We start from the raw sequence: 19,484 nt of genomic DNA on the forward strand, positions 1-19,484 counted from the left end.
GGATCGAATGTGAGTGGCAAAGGGCTGTGTATTATATAATACTCCAGTTCCTCCACCTTCAGCACTGACCAAACTTGTTACTGGAGGCAACAAGGTAAGATGGCCACCATTCCCATTTTGAAGCACATCTGGAAGGAAGGGGAAGGGAGGGGTCTCATCTATTCACTTTACCGCTGTATGAGCAAAGTGATGGTTAAGTCATCAGAAGATCATAATAATCTTCATCTGTGCACCACTAAGGACAGATGTTTCCAACAAAGGTGCTGATTTGAACCAGGTCCAAGATGTTAACCAGCCCCAAAAGATGAAGCCCCATAGAGATGGCTTCATGCAAAGTGGATGAGCTCAAAACAGTCAGTGATGTCAACAATGATGAGTGAGGTGTACAGTGATGAAATCACCAAAAGTCAACATCATTGCCAAATCTGGCTACTTTGAAATCTGTAGCTATTGGCTGAGTCCATTGTGCTGAAATCATCAAAATGTGACAGGCACAGGAACCTTGATAGCATTCTTATTTATCAAGATTGGCAGTACGATCATGAAATGTTGACATGGCCTCTTCCAACATCAACATGACTGATTTTGCCCATCACCATACAATACCTACATAACTGACTTTATCAGTCCATGTGATGCCCTACAGTGTTTTATCACAACCAGTATACTGACAAACCTTTCTCTCCATTGACAACATCTACCACTGACAAGTCAGCGTTGATGTCATCAAAAGTCCACAGTGTTGATACCATCAAAGGCTGATGGTGAGGGCATCAAAGGTCAACAAGACCCACAGCGCTTATATGAACTGCAGCTGACAGAATCCACAGTGTTGACACCATTGATGGTGTCGATGGTGTCAGTTGGTCAATGGAGCGTCCACAAAGATTGGCAATGCTCACAGCGCTTAGAGTAATAAGAGGCAAAGGGTGCCAACCTCATAATAAATCCACAAGTGATGTCTTCAGTCTTCAAAAGTCTGAGACAAGGCCCAGAGCAATGATGCCATCAAATGTTGATGGACAAAACTAGTATTGTTATCAAAGGTTGATGGGGCCTGGTAACTGATCTTATGCAAAGCTATCACCAAGGCTTTGGAAGGATCCATAGGCCTGATCACTGAAAATCAATTCAGCCTCGATGTCACCAAATCTGGATAGCAATAATGTCAACAGACACAGGAAGAGATAGTAGCAGCATTAATTGTATGAACCCGACTAATTTTGCCATCTTCAAAATTTGACTAATACTGCACAATTGATGCCCTCTAAGAAACCAAGCAGGTCTTGATATAATCACATCTTGTTATGAGCCACAATGCTGATATCATTAAATATCAGCAGCCAGTATCATCATCAAAGATTGTCAGGACCTGGCAGGTCAAATGGACATAATCAAAAGTCAGTGAAGACTGTGATAGTACCATTAGCAAAGACCAGGCTAGGACTTGACATCAACCAAGATGGAGGCCATAGGACTAAAAATAGGGGGGAAAGCCCCAAGAAAAGATAGTGAGCACCAAATAAAGGGTGGGTGGATCAGAAAAGGGGAGAGAATTATGGCCTTGGAAAGTCCAATCAACCTGAGTTGGGGAATAGGGACAACTCACACCGTGACCTCATTCTTGCTGCCAGTAGGAAGGTGTTGGGTTGGGTGATGCCCCGGGATGAACTGAACTTGATCAATGGTGCTTTGCCTCTTGGATGCAAAGCCTTGGCGCCGGGTGGCGGCAGCCTGGTTACTACTGGCCTCCCAAGGAGCAGTTGCCTTGGGGGAATTGTTGGAGGTGGGGTGAGAGTTTTTCATCATCATGTGATGGTGGTCAAGCATGGGGGTGCTGCTGGCACAGACATTGGTCTGAGAAAGAGCCTTCTGATGGCCCAGGTGCATCTCCTGGAAGGGACCCGTGTGTTGATGGAGACGCTCTGGAGAAAGCAAGTGCTCCTGAGAATGCAAGTTTTCCCGGGAGAGGAGGTGCTCGTGAGATATGACACGCTCTCGTGGAATGGTGTAGTCGTAATGGGATGGGCGGTAGCTTCCCCCTCCACTTCCACCGTCTGAAAGGATGTGTTCTTGTGACATGACACGCCGTGGATTGTGTGATTTCTCAGAGTAGCCATCCCTATCATAGTTCATCTTCATGGCGTGTAAGGGCAGCGTCCCTCGGGTCAGCTCAGCAAGGTGCCTCCGCTTGGCATAGAATTCATCCAAGTCCTTCTCAGCTGCTGAGCAACAGGGAGAAAAATCGAGATGTCAGTGGATGACGGGGAGGCGGACAGGTGAGATTAACAAACAGGAGAAAGGAACATTAGGGAAATCGATGGATGGGCCCAGGTGGCTTTGCACTGTATATTTAGTGCAGAACTACCACATCCCCCAGCATGCATTTTAAGGAGCACGAACACAATCCCACATCCAATCAATGGCATTCTTTCAGTGTTTCTATTCTTTCTCAGATTGCAGTAGTTGCCTTCTTTCAGAAGGAACAATCTCAGAGATATAGATCCCTTTAGAGAGCAGGAGGGTGCAACGTCTTCTTGGCTGAAGGCCCCACTTGGCTTTTGAATGCTGTGCCAGAAGCTACCGTGCAGAAAGCAGTGGCTAGATCAAACCTGATTTGATTTCATTTCATAGTAAAACAAAATTAAAATGGAATAATTTAATGATTTCTACTGTCTGTCACATTAATTACAATTCGATAACAGTTGCCGGAGATCTCTGGGGATTGCATCTAAGATTTTCTGGAGCTGCTTGTAGTTCTGGAGCCTTACGCTGTACTCTAATGCTTTAGGATTATCCTTCCATCCTACAGCTTAGATCTGAAACAGATCATACTTGATGGCCACATTAAATGTGATTGAGAAGCTTTATGTATTTATCTACTGGATTGTTCCATTCATGTATAAAGATCAGCAATCTAATACCAATCTAGTGAGGCTGAAATCTTGGTAGGACTTCCTGCATGCCCATTTTCTCCAGTCTACTCATTCACTATATGACCCCAGCTGTGAGTTAACTGGTGGCAGTCAACTGCTCTCTTTGGAAACATCCCATAATGCCATGGAGCACCAAATGTAGAGTTTTACAGGGGACTGTAGAAAGTTAAAACAGTGGCCAGAATGTCTAAATTCAGAGGTCAAGATCTCCTCAAATGCAGCTGTTACTGAAAAGTTAAAGAAGCAAATCTATTTTCCTTTCCCACTTCATCTTCCTGAGTTCCATCACTAGCACAGGGAGAACGAGGAGAAAATTGTTTGAAACAATGGATCGCAGAGAAACATACTGGGCATGTGTGTGTGTATTCTTCTCATTTATAGTTTTTTTGTTATGAAAAAGAGACACCCACATGCACCCTACACATGCACACTCTTTGATTTAAATCTGAATGGCGTAATTTATGATATGTATATGGTTCAGAATGCCCACTGGCATGATAAATTATGTTTTCCTTCTACACAAACGGCCCAGACAAATCACAAGACTATCTTCAGAGAACCTCAATGTGGCAATTTAAGCCTCATGTGCTAAAGTTCTAAGACCGTGGAGAAATAGGACCTAAGGACACAGAAGTCAAAGATTCTGAGATTTTGAAATAAGTATGTAGGTGAGAGGAAATATGCTTTATCACTTATTAAAAGCTACTAATCCCAAGGAATAGTCTTGCAAGACAGTTTGTCACCCTCCTCTTTTTTTTTTTAAAAGTCTCAGTTCCTTTTCTAAATAATTCAACTTACCCAAGCGTTTGAGCGAGGAGTAACGGTTGAGTTCTGACTTGATGGCTGACTCGTAGGATGGAGGCAGATGGGAGAGGTTGTGAAATGAACGAGCGCAGCTGAGTGTATTGTACTTTGTTGAGGAATGGCTTGGGGTATCATTCATGTGCCAGTCTTTTAAGGGGGCAGAGAAATCAGAGAAAATCCATTAGTCTATGTAGACTTGATTTCTAGTGCATTATGTCTGGTTGCTTTTACACTAGCCATTTAGTCTGGAATGGAAATCATTTGTTCACTCTGCTCTGACACAGAATCCAGATGGTAGTGCTGACGTTCTGTTCCATTCCCATGGTTTCCATGTTGTCCTCCAATGATATCTCATTGGGGTATGCAAATCACCTACAACCCACTTCAAATTTGTGATCGCATGCATCAACCCTATTCAGTTCAAATGTGCAATTTGATTCAAAGAGGTGAGTTGATTTGATCAGGCAGTTCAAATCAGCAAATTGCTTCAGTTCAAATGTTCAGTTTAATAAAAGTGAGCACACAGTAGCATAAACCCTCCAATTCTTTGAACTGATTCAAAAACATCAGTTCAGTTTGGCCCAATGAACTAATTTGGCCCAACGAGCTGATTTGGTGGTTTGATTCAAAGGAGAGCTTTGATTCAAATGCCTTTCAAGGGGAGTTTTGAATCAAAACTTGATATAACTCTCGACACCAGGGGAATTAGCACTGGGTGGAAGAGGCCAGGGCCTCTTCAGTCCTAACTGAGAAGCTTCCTCTTTAAATCAGCTGTTTCCTTACCCGATTCAGCATTACCAACTGGCTTTTAATTACCTATTTTCTATTCCCTGCTGGCAGATTCTGTAGTAACTCGTTTACTTTTTTCAGCATGAGAAATTGCTTGTCCCCTTTCATTATTTATTGGTCATCATTTATGATTGCAACTCTGTGATTCATTACAAATATCTCAGCAGAAGCATAACTTTTGCACTCAAGATATTTATGCTAGGGTGAGCAATCCTGCATTGGTCCTTTTGAACCACCTCCTTTGTCTGTGTCCCCCGCAATATGTTCCAGGGCACTGGCTTAATAGCCTCATAGGCAGGTGAAGATCGTGTACCCTTCCCATTAATGAACAAATCCCCCCTTCTCTCTCCCCCAGACCTACTTTTTTGTAGGAGAGGAGGGCTCCATTTGTACCTACTTATGAGCTACTTGTCTGTAGTGGGTAGAATCGAGAACAAGGTCCTTAGCTCTTAGATTCAAAAGAGTCATGGCATTATTCATACAATTAGCAGTTGGGCTAGTTGATCAGTAAATAATAATTATCAAGTGCCAGCGGTTAGATGCCTTTTTAAAGATCTGGTTCATCCTTGGATGGGAGATCATGCAAAAATTACAAAGCAGCAGGCTAGACTGGAAGGCGGAAAAAACTCTTCTGCGGTGTTGCCAAGAAAAGTCATGGAAATGACCATTAAATTCCAACAGTTGCATTCAACTGGCGGAAATCTTTATCTCATTTGTGACCCTGTTCAGACCATGACTGTATGGATGAAACCACTGATATCACAAGTATATTGGTCTTTCTTGCTTGGCAGGTGGATTTTGGCAGCATTATTGACAGTAGCAAGGATTTCTTTGGAGATGGAAACGCAGGGAGAAACTAATAGAGCTCATTTAAAAGCTTCTAGCACCCTTTGTTTTGAAATGCCTTTGAATCCAAGCTCAGCATTACATACTAAAATTATCTTTCAGTATGTAATGTGTCTCCACCTTGCTCAACGGTTCTTAATTTCTTATTCATTTGATTTCACTTTTATTTTGTCATAACTGTGTTTGAAAAAGAAATTACCAGCTTGCTATCAGAAAATAGGGAAAATGACTCATTAAAGCTTTGATCCCATATACCCCACTGAACACAGCAAGCCTTCTGAACAAGCACGCAGAGGATGGGTTGATTTGTAGAAAACCACTGCAGATTTGTGTATGTGAATTGCAGGTACAATGTTCATGATCTTGTTAGGGTTTGTCTGAAACACATTTTTTTCCTGCACATTAGTCACCCTCAGGGAGAAATCTTCAAAAGGGCAACAATTTAAAACAAATGAAGTGAACAAAAGCCACTTATTAAACAACAGCAGTTTATAGGAAGGACACACAAATAACACAGCACAGATTCAAACAGATTCTGTTAGAAAGTCAAGACAAAACAGAGACACGTCACATTTCTTTCATGGGGCTAATGCATATCAAAAGAGCTGAACTTAAAATGCTTGGGAAATGTTTGTTTGTTTATCTTTTAAATACTTCACCTGGTGGTAGAAAAATAAGACAGTGACAGTAATGTAGGTGAATGTTGGTTAGAATTTCTGGGAATGCTAGCTGGGAATTTGGAAAGTTGATGCTGAACATACCTGGAGAACATCAAGCTGGGGAAGACTGGTATAGGCCTGCCAGGATCATGGCCCACTAGTCTTTGTTTAAAAAAATAAAATCTAAGGGTTGGCCCACCAGACCTTCTTTTGGAAAAACTAACCTGAATAGGTTCTAGTGTATTGCTTCATCAAAAACTTCAACTCCCCAAAAGCACCCCCAAGGCATTGGCAGTGCCCAGCCCCTGGTCTCATCCAGTGCGGTCACTGCATCGCTACCCTCAACTGCAACAGAGGAGGTCTGTTCCTTCCAGTGCTGAGCCTCATAAACCAATGGGCTATCTCAGTGTGAGGCAGCCCTCAATCCTACAAGCTGTGCAAGGCTGAGCAACATATGGCATAAAGGTCAGGCAGCAAACCTGCTAAAGTTTCCTCGCCTTGCTTGGCAAGTACAAACCGATGCTACAAAACAAGCCTGTTGGAGAAAAGGAAACCTCCAGTCTTGGCATTTGGCTAATTGAGGTACAGATTCATTTTCCCTTCTGCCAAAGCATCCTGGCTGCCAGGATCAATGCTCTTAAGATAAACCTGGAATTAATTTCTGTCCCTGAGCTCCAATCCAGCTGGCATGAGGGAAGGGTCATTCCAGCAAGCCAACCCCTCTGTTTGTTCCTGCCAGCTCATCTCTCCTGTGAGGGGTTCTTCCATTTCTGTTTTCTTACTTTCATCCACCTTCTCCTCCTTACTAAAGACTGCAACCTTAGCTCATTTTCTACACCAGAATAGGGGGACGTCTGGGCCTCCAGATGTGGCTAAACTAAAGTTCGCAACAGCCTCAGTCAGAATCATCAGTGGTGAAGAACGGTGCTAGGAGCTACAGTTGAGCAAAATGGGAAGACCTACTTCCAAGAAATAATTTTATCTCCTGATAGCAGGATGCTTCAGCATGGTTGGAGCATCTTAAAATGGAAGGAAGTCGAGACATGAATTGGCCTTATTCCTGAGAAAGTTAGGTGGCATTCAAGGTTCCTACTCTATTCTTATACCTACTTACCTTGGAATACATCCCATACAACTCAGTGAGGCTTATTTCTGAGAAAACATATATAGGATTGTACTGTCCTATCATTCCAGGAGCATCTACAAGGAGGGAGTCCAAAAAATCAAAGTGTGGCCACAACCGTTCAATCAAAGCCCCAGCCCTTTTCACATGCGTAAAATGGTTGTGGTTTCACCTTCACTTTTTGATACACACATAACACCCACCTTATCTATGGACACTCCTGTACCATTTACATTTATCATTTACTCTGTTTCTGCCCATCACCCCAGAAACCAGCTAGAATAGGTCTTATTGCCCTCCATGAAAGGCAAATTATGTTACCATAAAGCAGTGTTTCTCAACCTTGGCAGCTTGAAGATGTGCAGACTTCAACTCCCAGAATTCATGGCTGGCCAGGGAATTCTGGGAGTTGAAGTCCACACATCTTCAAGCTGCCAAGGTTGAGAAACACTGCTATAAAGACTTGTTTGTATCCCATGCTTGGAATTCATCACACCTTTTTCCACTGAGAAAGCAGGCATAGATAGGAGGCCTTGATATGGACTAGGACAACAGGAACAGGAGGAGGATTTAACCATCCTTGAAGCCCATTTCACTTCCTACTGAAAATCTCCCTTTCCCTACAGCTGTTATTTTAAGAAAATAGTAGTCCAGGGTTCAAACAGAACCTGGGGGGCAGGGGAGGGAGATCAAATTACAATATTTCTATGCCATTGTAATATTGACAATGGCGTTCTGCAGCTTTGGACCCACAGGGCAGCACCTGTTTGATTGCAATGCTTGTTCTGTGTCCCTCCATCATTGCCCAGCTCCCACTTCTGCAAAAGCAGAACATTAGAGATGTCTGCCACATTCTCCCTGTACTGATGGCCATAATCAGTAGCGGGCAGGACATTTGCTGGGTGATCCCGGTTCCCACACAACCCCTTCTTTCCTTTTGGGCCAGCATTGGCCTGGTATGCTGGGTGAACATACCCTCCCATGACACAAGACTGGCCTCTCCATTCTTTAACATAGGATGGGCAGCTTCTGGATGGCCCAAGATCGCCCTTCACATTTTTTGGCAGTGATACAAATGCATAGGGATGTTTTTCCCCTGGGGGGTGAGGGTCCTTTGTATTTTAGCCCATATTAAACTCCACGACAGTGTCATTTCATGATGTTTCCTTTCTTAAAACATGGCTTGGTTTAGATGAGACACTAGCAGCAGAGGCAGAGCTAGTCTGGACCTTCTGGATGTCCACATTTGGCCAAGATCAGGGATGCAAGACTGATCAGGCCCTCACTCTTAGGCACGTATCAGAATTGGTGGCAATGTGCTACCTCCAAGGGATTTGCAAAGTACTTGTCTCATTTTTCCTGTCTCCCCATGTGTGCTATCTTAGCTTATTCTATGATGCAGCCGTGTGTGGGTGTCTGTGTGTGAGTGTATAATTGGGTGTGCGTCTGTCTGAATAGGAATTTGTCAGAGTGAGGGAAGGAAGACCAACCCTCCCCCTTTTAACTCTTTAATTCTTCTTTCTGTAATTGTAGGGATACTCAGTGAATACTGGGCATTTTGGGAATGTCATTATTAAAATGGTCAGCATTTTCTTCTATTTTTGTTGTGGCTTCTGTGAATGAGCATTTATTTAACATTTTAGTAAAATAATTTTTAATAATTTTTAATTGTTTTAATTTTAAAATTTTTTAATTGTGAGCCGCCCAGAGTCACCTGTTGGGGGAGATGGGCAGCATACAAATCAATTAATTAATTAATTAACTAACTAACTAACTAAATAAATAAATAAATAAATAAAATTTAGACCCAAAGGAAGTAAACAGGTTAAAGAAGCACAACCACATGACTTTAAACCCAACAGCATGTTAGCTGTAGTCTTGAGGTGACTTGATTTCTTTGTTAAATAATTTTAAATAATTTAAATTATAATTTATACAATTATAATTTGTACTATTATAATTACTAGACTATTTAAAAATGTTTTTTAAAATTATTTAGTAATGAAAATACTGCTCATGACTCTGCAGCATTTTTCAAGTTGACTTTTATTACATCTAGTCTATGCTTAAAGATAAATTTGTATTAACATTCATCCACACAGCTGGATCATACTGTGCCTTTAGAAGAAAAAGGAACCTTTTCAGTGTGACAGAAGAATGAAATGCATGGTTTTATTCAAGGATAATTTGGGTGGGTAGAGAGTAAGTTCTGTACATCAAAAAAATTAGTAAAGTAGAAAATGCCAATTTCTGCTTAGAACGCAAGAGAAGGTCCTCCAATTACAATATTGTAATATAGCATCAGCTATATATATAGGCGGGCACCTCCTTTTCCTTTTCTATGCAATTCGCTATATGTGTTGCTCAAGGATGCTTTTGCAGTGACCAATACCTAGCTGATCTCGCCTGACCTCAAAAAAGCTAAAGAGGGTCAGACTGAAGTAGCACCTGGAACGGAGTGGAGACCACCAGAACATCCCAGGGCTACAGATTCGACTGGGAAGCCAAACCATTTCCATGTGGTTCCCCAAAAGGATATAGTGGAGCTAGAGAAGGTTCAGTGGAGGGCAACTGAGATGATCGAGGGGCTGGGGCAGCTTTCCTGTGAGGAAAGGTTGTGACATTTAGGGCTTTTTAGTCTAGAAAGGAGGCAGATGAGAGGGGACATGATTGAGGTGTACACGATTATCCATGGTGTGGATAAATTGGACAAGGATAAGCTATTCTCCCCTTCCCAAAATACTAGAACCAGAGACCACCCAATGAAATTGAATCCTGGAAGAATTAGGACAGACAAAATGAATTTTTTAAAATATAAATTCGACTTTGGAATTTGCTACCACACGATGTGGTGGTGGCTGCCAGCTTGGATGCCTTCAAAAAAAGGGTTGGACAAATTCATGAAAGCCATGGGGGTCAATGGCTATTAGCCTTGATGGCAATGGGATTGCCTCTGAAGGCCATCTGCTGGGAGACCAGTGGGCTTCCTTGTGCAATTGGTCGGCCACTGTGAGAACAAGCTGCTGGACCAGATGGGCCGGGGTGCCATCCAGCAGGCACTGCCTATGTTAAACGACATGGACATGTCCATGTCATCTCCAGAAATTAAGCTCAACTAAAGGAATTTTTTACAAAACTTTTTTGATGATAACCTACAAAACTGCTTAACTGCTTTAAGCTCCTGCTTCAAATTCACAGGTACCCGTGGGGATGGAAAGAGACAAGACAAACAAGCATCATGATGGTCACAACGTATAAACAACATATAAACAACATATAAACCCTTGGTTTATATACTTGCATCTGGCATTGGGACACAAGTAAGAAAGGCCAAGGTCTGCATCATGATGCTGCAATTTTGTCATTCTTCTCTTCATCACAGTTTGTACCGGACTCCTCTTCTCAGCATCCATATTCATCTCTGCCTACTCTCTTTGATGACCCAGCCCCAGCGCAAAGGGGAGAGGATTAAACTGCTTTCCCCCAGAATCACCTTTTGATCCAGTGGGGTACTTAAGCCTGGTTTTTAAACAAAACAGCATATGAGACCATAAGTCCAGGATATAAACACTCCTTAAGGTAACATATTGTTGGATAGTTGTATGCACTTTCTATTCTTCCAATAAATTGCAGACAATTGAGGAATCCTAAATCCACTGTTGGGGAGGGGGTTGTAAAAGACTGTGTATGTTGTATGTCACTTTAGGGATCTTTTCAGCTCAAACGTAGCATAGGCATATATATGCACGTTTACATACAAATACAGCCGTAGGTGTAAAATAATGATAAATGTATGAAAAGGTATGTAATAAACCAGAGATTTGATGGGACTCTCCCAACGCTTTTTACGGTTTCTGTTTGCATCAGTTGCTATCTAGGGATCGGACGCCACCCGACACTTACCCAGAGTGGCTGTGTGGTGCTTGGGGCTGTTGACGTTCAAATGGATGTAATTGTGATGCATGTTATCTGCAAGGCAAAAGACAAAAGAGAAGCATGTATGGAGCCAGGCTGCGTGTTCCGGCAGGCAGCCACTAGAGGTCATCCCATTCAGATTTTTCCAAGCGTCAGGTCTGGAATATGGGTACCAATCCCGCCTGCTTTAAGTCAGAGGGGACCATATGCATTTGGTCCTCCTCTTTTGCACCAAACAAGGGATGTTGCACTATGAATACCACCAGAAAAGACACCCTTTCTAACTCACCTGATTTTTCATGTCAGTGTTTTATATTTTAACTGCTGGATTTGCAACTAAACTAGAGGTTTTTGAAGCCCTATTCACTACTAGGGACTTTCCTCCCCAGTGGTTTAAATCCTAGACCTTCCCTGAGCTGATGCCCTCAGATGCGTTGGGACTGCAGGTCCCAGATTTCCCAGCCAATGGACATGATTGCTAGGGATTTGGGGAGTTGCAGTTGCGATCCGTTGGAGGATGCCACGTTGGGGGAGGGTGTCCCAATCCCTAAACAGTTCTAAAAGTCTGTTATTGGCCCTGCTAAGATGGAGAAATCTGTGGGCGTGATGTCCTCAGGGAAGAACATATTTCCTTTGCTTTTCTCCCAATTGCACACAGATAGGTGCTCTGTACAGGGCCTCCTTTCTTCTCCCCCAAGGTCTGATCTCCACGTTCCTCTTCCTTTTCCTCCCTTACTGTATTACCAAAACTCAACATTTCTGGACCCTACAACACTGCAAAATGACAAAGGTAAGCATGACTATCTGGAGCAGCGTTTCTCAACCTTGGCGTCTTTAAGATGTGTGGACCAACTCCCAGAATTCCCCAGCCAGAAGTCCACACATCTTAAAGTTGCCAAGGTTGAGAAACACTGGTCTGGAGCACCACTCCACAACATTGTGCCCATAGTGTGAGAAGCTTTTAAATCCTATAACATATCGTTGCTACAATTTCTGCCACAGTCCATTTATGGCCTCCAGATGGTGGAAGCCCCAGATTTCCAGCTTTTGGGCTGGATCTAAACATGGCACTGCTTAGAAGACTCTCTGCTAAGGGAAATGATCTTATTAGGCTTCTTTTGAAACTTGTTTTCCTAGATTGCACATACTGGAGGAACTTGATCTGCAGAAATCACCGGTGAATTCTCTTCACAGCAGAAACCTAAACACTACGTTTACAGAGCAAGCAGGTATGAAGCTCGGGGGGGGGGGGGGAGGATGGGCAACTCTCTATGATTCACAGGTTTCATTTGGTGCTATCATTCTCTGTTCCCTTTCCTCTTACTGTGATTTTTCAAATAGTTAGACAGGGAAAAGACAAACACACAGAAAACAAAGAACAGCATCATGATGCATTTCAGCATCTGCATAACAGACTTTACATTCACCCACTCCCATTTCCTGCAAAGTTTGGGTTCTCCTGTGCACGCTGATGCCTTCCTATCATTCGTTTGTTGCTTTGTTTTGGCTACAGTTTTGTCTGAATTCACCACCTGGGTTTGCTATTAGAGTGACTATGGTCAAGAATCCCTGGCTGGACATCTCTGGGAAGGAAGAGCAATGTTCTTGAACAGAAGAATCCACCTTCCGTTTCTTTTTACCTGGAAAAGCAGCAGTTTTGTGTCTGAATGCAGTTTTCTCCCCCTCCTCACTACCCTAATATTAATGTTTGAGCCAGCATAAAGACAGCCAGACAGCTAGAATTGGTTGTCATGGCAAACAGGCTGTTTCCCCCTGAGTTTTTGCAGCTTAGTTCCTGCTGCTGATACATATATAATTTAAAAGCTGCAACCTCCAACTTGCAGAAGTTAGCATGAGATACTCCTAGGGGGAAATTGCAGGGGGGAAGGGCCTGGAAATAGGATGGAGACAAAACGTGAGGGCAGGAGAATGCTGGTGGTTGGCAAAAAGTTGTCTCAGTGGTTCTAAGAAAATGGGTACTGATCTCAAGTGTGCTGAATTGTGTAGATACACTGTTGTTTCTGTTCTTAGTAACATTTATATAACACTTCTTTTTCAAACAGGCTTACAGCTCAAAGGTGTTCTCCCATGTGGATCTTAACAACCAATATTTGTTCTCACCAAAGTTTAGACTCCAACCCATGGAAATGCCAGATCTACAGAAAAACAATGAGTAGTAAAACTTTCACCTTTCTTCTCTGGGTATTCCACATGATATGGTATGTCTGATTCAACAGCCCTGTCTCCAAGGGCTGTTGAATCAGACACAGTGAACCAACAGCCAGGAGAGTATCTCTTGAAAACCTGTGTCGTCTGTCTTGATTTCATGGCTGTTCCCATGATTTGCAAGATGGTGTTGGTTCAAACGTCATGACATACTCATGGTCCTGTTTGTACAAACCATGGTTTGGCATTACAGCCAAATGATCTTTCTGACCATTGGCCAGTTCCAAAGCTTCTGCTCAGTTTAGGAACCAAGCAATATCACTCACCCTATTTTTTTTTTTTTTATCTGCGCTCAGTCGTTACCGACTCTGCAGTGACTGCTTGGACGAGTCCTTGCAGTTTTCAAGGCAATTGTTTCGGAAGTGGTTTGCCATGGCCTCCTTCCTAGGGCAGAGCCCAGCTGGCAAACGCAGGAGGCGGGGTTTCCGTTGCTTCGCGCCCTTTTTGGGCATGCACAGTTTTTTGCGCTTACCGGCAACTGCTCCCGACTCCTTTTTTGCAAGGCGCCGCCAGCATTTTTCCTCCCACCGGAGTGAGAGTACCCATTTATCTACTCACGTGAGTTTTTGAACTGTTGGGTTTACAGGAACTGGGGAGGAAACAGGAGCTCACCCTGCTAACGCGAAGGCTGGACTCGAACCACTGAAGCGTCGACCATTTCTGGCCGGCAACTTTCAGCGTCATTAAGCCGCTGCGCAGAACTTTTGCAGCCTAATCAAGAATTTGGAAATGATTTATTGTTTATTCTACTATTCCTGGGCCCGAGTCCTCTTAATGCATCTTCCAATGCACTTATAGATCATACCACTGGACTTTGATAGTATGATTTGGAAATTTTTTGCAATTTTTTTGCAAATAAAAAAAGCAGAAAGTTTGTTATACCATTAATTTTGCCCCTTAAAACTCAATAAGCCCCTTTACTCAATATTTAAAATGACCAACACATACCAGTGACCTCACCAAATCACTGGTCCTCTGAGCCAAAAGAATAAAGAATAGATCAGATGTGCCCCACCTGTGAAATTACCTTTGGACAAGGTAAGCACCTGATAAAGGCATAGTTACAATGGCTAGTTTGAAAGTTACCTTCTTACCTAGCAGCCCCACTTCTCTGTCTCTTACCGTGACTACTTTTGGGAGGTTTCACTGCGTTGTACAGATTCTTCGGAGGACGAGCTGAACCATTGTCTTGGAAGTTAGAGTTCATCACAAGGCTGTTGTTGCGCTCAGAGCATGAGGTGGTGCCTGCTTGATGCCTGAGAATGTCAACCAAAGCTCTGGCCAGAAAAAGAAGCCAAATGTTCATGGAAGGGAAATCAAAACATAAATACAAAGTATACACGTGGGTTCAGTTGAGGAACCTAGAACATGCATTTCATCATCTGCGTATTTATGGGAAATGGTTTGACCAAAGCTTTCCAAAAGGTGCCTTTCATATTCCCAGTGTGAATGGGATGCAGCAAGCAATCACGTTGTTCAATATATCTAGGGAGCACCAGGTTGTGGAAACATAGTGTAGCAAGATGGTGTTGCGTCAAAAATGCATGTTCAAGGCAAGTTTTAAATGAAAATAAATTCAAGGGCTAAGCCCTTCTGCGTCTAGCACTGTGTCCAGTCCTAAGCATCCCATAATAGCTTCAAAGAATGGCAATGCTTTTGGTCAGGGATATAGAAGGCAGGTTTTTTAAGGGAGTATAGTTAGCCTGGAGACCAAAAGATGAGGAAGGCAGGTCAACAAACTTCAAAATGTGAAGAATTGTCCCATAGAAGAAGACAAAAACTTGTTCTCTGTCCTCCTGAAGAAGATAGATTTTGAATGAATATAAAGAAACAAATTATCCAATCCCATTGTAACATAGACCAGTTTGTCTATTATCCTCATCATCTCAGAACCTATAGTTATCAAACTTATCTTCTAGAGCAGGGTTCCTCAACCTTGGCCACTTGAAGATGTGTGGACATGCTGGCTGGGGAATTCTGGGAGCTGAAGTCCACACATCTTCAAGTGGTCAAGGTTGAGGAACACTGTTCTAGAGAACACTTTCATGACGCCTTATATTCTATCACAGGATTTTTGCCACAGAACTTTGGACATCTTGCAGAAGATTCTGGGGAATTTTCTAGCAAACCCATTCAGCTTACAAAAAAATTGTTGGGCTTTGCTATCATCTACTAGGAGGTCTAACCATTATTAGAGAATGTGTATATATTCCCCAATTCTCTGCCATCTAGATACATTCAGGCGCAACTTCACCAACAGTTATGTAGGATGATACCATTTGCAATCCAATACATCTCAAGAGTGTCAGATTTTGCCCTTGAACATATCAGTACTCTCAACCCTGCTTCTCTGAGCCTATAGATTATTGCTAGACCTTGGTGTTGATGGTTCGAGGTGACTTTAAGAGAACCTTAAGGCAACCAGCATGTATGAGTGGAGACATAGAATTAGTGCCTTACACTAATCTTTTATGACTCTATTACCTATCTGATTATTTTTCTCCACCCAAAGGGTAGCTGTAAACATTTGTATAGCCTACTTGGGTTGAATATTAGTTGCTACACTTGCTGGAATCCAGCTTGTCCTATTCATGCCAATCTCTCACACCAGCAGCTGCATTTGCACAACTTTTGTTCAGCTAATTTAACCTTGATTAGGGTTTGTTTTTGTTTTATGGTTCAACATGTTATGCAAACCCAGCCAGTTTGGTTAGGATATGATTCAATGTATTATGGCAACCTAGAAGTGGGTTAATTCAATAATCAGTGTAAGCACATTCTGTGAACCCAGCCAGCCTGACTCTAGAATTATTCCAGTTTTGGTCTTCATCTACCTGACGTGGGATTAGCTATCCAGCCCACTCAAGGGATCACACCCCTTTTGCTTCTTTGTTTTTTATCTGTTCCTTCCAAAATTGGATTTAGGCTGCACTCTGCCTTGGAGCCAGGTCTATCAGTAGCTAAGTTTATACATAACACTGCTTTTTCAGGGGCAGATTTAGCAAATCGCATGAATTTAACCATTGTGCTCTGTAAAAGATAGCCTGGTTTAACACGCAAGCTCTCTAATTATCATAGGTCAGTAAAACATAGTTTGAAATCTGGTGATGCATTACATAACCATAGCCAATGTATTGGTATAACTGGAACTTTAGACAAGCATTCCCTATTAAGCACTTTTATGCTCTTTTTCCCTTTTTGACAACGTATGTATCTCCATCATTATTATCATTGTGTTTTGCTCTTCTTCTTTTTCTTTTGTTATTGATCAAAAAGCAATTAAATACATATTTAAAAAAGACAAATATGCCCTGTTTACCTGAAGAGAACACTGGGTGATATAGGCAGTCTTCTGTGGATCTCAATCAACATTTCCACATAATCTCCGGGGGGAGTACAATAAAATATGAGAAGCCCATCTATAATTTACCTACCATAGTCTGCTGCACATTGGAAGCAAACCTTTGCTGAAAAAGGAGGGAATTTTGGGGGAGAGAAGGATTAGCTCCCTCCCCTATTATTGTTTTAATATGAAGTGAGGGGCCTCCACATCTCTGAAAGAGGCATGGTATTTATTAATTTAATATTAGTTTTACCCTTAGGCCATGAAAAACAAAATGCAGCCAGGAGTAGGTAACTTAAATACTATAATGGTCTGTGAGAATAACCTCGAGGAAGAGGAGGAAGAGCCACAGACAAGGCAACAGTCAGATAAGAGATATCTCAGCCCAAAGGAAGGAATTTGAGAAAGCGTCTCAGACTTGACCCTAATTCATTTTGGACTCAGATTTCTCTTATCTGACTGTTGCCTGGGCTGTGGTTCTTCCACCTCTTCCTCAAGGTTATCCTCACAGACCATTACAAATACCTTGGATGGTGGAAGAGACCATAGCTCTGAGACAGAGCACATACTTTGAAGGCCAATTGTCTCAAGCCCATCAAGTATGTGATGAAAGAGATAGCTCTTTGAGTTCTTGAAAAGCTACTGCTAATGAAAGTAGAAAATATTGGTTTCCCTAAATTAGGCAGACAGGCTGCCCTGGAATAGGCTGGTTTTCTTCCATTTGCATCTAGACTTAGCAAGTTAAAATACATCCCATTGAACTCTAATCTGGAGACAGACCAGATCTGGAAGCAACTCAAGGGTAGAATCCAACCCCCATCCATGGGTCAGAAAACTTCTGGGTCCCACTCTTCAGCCTGTATCTTTACCTGGGCACATTGAGTTCTCTCCCGTGGGGTCTCCTGGAGGCTTTGCTGAAAAAGAATTTGATCCCGACTCCCACAGCTAAGGTGAAGCTGATGACGCCACAGATGACGTACACGGTGCTGTTGCTTGGCTGCTTGCTCCCATTGGGTACATCGGGCCCATTAGTGGCTGTGCCAGCAATGGTGGTAGCAAACCACTGTGGGCTGTCACGGCACTTCCCTTGCTCCAGCCTCCTGGATCGATCATCACAGCAGAACCGGTACTGGCAGGTGCCGCAGCAGAACCGGTAACCCCCAGTGGTACAGTTGAAGGCAGCATCGTATTGCCCCATGACGTCGTAGTAGCCTTGGCATGTTTCAGAGGGCCGGGCTCTGCTGCTTGTGCTAGTGGTTGTGTTAGAGTTTGGTGACGTCAAGCGCTTCAGATGGGCCAAGAGGTTGGGCAGTCCCCAACTCTGGTTTGTATAACGCGGTGCCTGAACTACAGCTAAGGCCGTGTGCCCAGCCAAGGCTTCGAGGGATGCGTAGAGCATGACCATCAGCAACTGATGCATGATGGGTAGAAGGTATGGAGCTGGGAAGCTCAAGCCACGCTGGCCAATGTTGTTGGGCTTTTAGAAAGTGTATAAAAGAGATCAAGGAAGCAAACCCTATAAAGATAAAGAAAAAAGTGTTTAAAAAAAGCCCTGCAGGATAAGCGCAAAATGCCCCCCACATCTGATACTGACAGCATGTGTTAGCCTTCCCCAACCTGTTGGCTTCCAGAAATCTTGGGACTCAACATCCCCAAAGGCCATGTCAGAGGGCATCAGGTTAGAGAAAGCTACTGTAGAGCCATCAGGACCAATTGCTGATGATAAACCTGTCCCCCATGGAGTTTTCCAATCTCACATCTTTCTTAAAATTTATGCTGGGTTCCCTCAACCTGGGATCACCCAGGACAAGAGCTTTAGTCTAACAAATCTGAATGGCATCAGATTGGAATGGCTGATCTCAGCTCATAGCCAGTATAGCAACTCTCAGCAGCAAAGTCCATAATTGAATATTTCAGCTGGTTCATGCTTTACAGTTTTGCGTGAAATGGTTGATTTGCTTCTGGCTTACCATGATGTATGAATTCAGTTGCTGTGGCTTATGGTATATGTGAATCAAGCTACTAGGACTTATTCAACAAATCACAGTTTTAAAAATTGATATAGCATGAAGTAGGAATGTAGTTGTGTTTCTGAGGAGCATCTGAATCTTCTAGTTTCTATTCCACTGGGAGATCCTACCAGACAATGTATTGATTTCTCATCCTATCTCTCCACCTAAAATAGCACTCAAGGTGGTCAACAAAGTTATCATGAAAACATTATAATTCAAATTAAAACTTTTCAGTAAGAAAAGAATTGCGCCTACCAGAATAAAATGGTATCATTTTAAAATTAAATTAAATGTATTTCTATACCACTCTTGCTCCCAGAGGAGCCCAAGACATTTTACAAGAGAATTTAAAAAATGTTTTAAACAAAATCATCTCAATAAAACCAATGTTCTTAAAATTAAAAAAAAAATCGGAATTCATCTTCAAAAATAGAAAAGCTAAACCACTGCCCATCTTTAAAAGTAATCTGATTTTAGACCAGTTGTTATTTCACAAATGCCTTGATGAACATGGCTCTCTTTATTTCAGTAGAAAGTCAACTCAGGCATCCGCAAACCTGAGTTGACAACAAACTCAACAAACTCATTACAAACTTTGGCAACATTCTGCTGAAGAAAAGGCAATATAGAAGGAGTTATCCTGGTTTGTCTTGGCAGGGAAATTCAGAATCTCGGGGCATACTTTGTCATATCTACATACGACATATAGATATATCTCACAATAACTAAGTTTTATTTGTTCTGAGTAGTAAGAAGCAATATATTATGTTTTTTCCTTCTAAGGAAGTGTTTGTAACCCTCTTAAGTTATTTGTGTTTGAGTTTCTGAAGA

General features: G+C 42.4%; 1 protein-coding gene across 1 annotated transcript; it reads right to left on the reverse strand.

The window, feature by feature from the left end:
• Positions 1 to 1,605: 1,605 nt before the first annotated feature.
• Positions 1,606 to 18,061, reverse strand: SHISA7 (shisa family member 7). Its single transcript, XM_025165829.2, has 5 exons — positions 17,511 to 18,061; positions 14,421 to 14,575; positions 11,061 to 11,126; positions 3,735 to 3,887; positions 1,606 to 2,225 (listed from the first exon to the last, which is right to left on the reverse strand). Exons 1-5 carry the CDS (start codon positions 18,059 to 18,061, stop codon positions 1,606 to 1,608), a joined length of 1,545 nt encoding a protein of 514 aa, XP_025021597.2.
• Positions 18,062 to 19,484: the final 1,423 nt, after the last annotated feature.

This window comes from Python bivittatus, unplaced genomic scaffold (assembly GCF_059951505.1).
Source record: "Python bivittatus isolate LINGU-HERP-01145 unplaced genomic scaffold, Pbiv_v1 ctg000440_np1212, whole genome shotgun sequence".
In the NCBI taxonomy this organism is placed as follows: Eukaryota; Metazoa; Chordata; class Lepidosauria; order Squamata; family Pythonidae; genus Python; species Python bivittatus.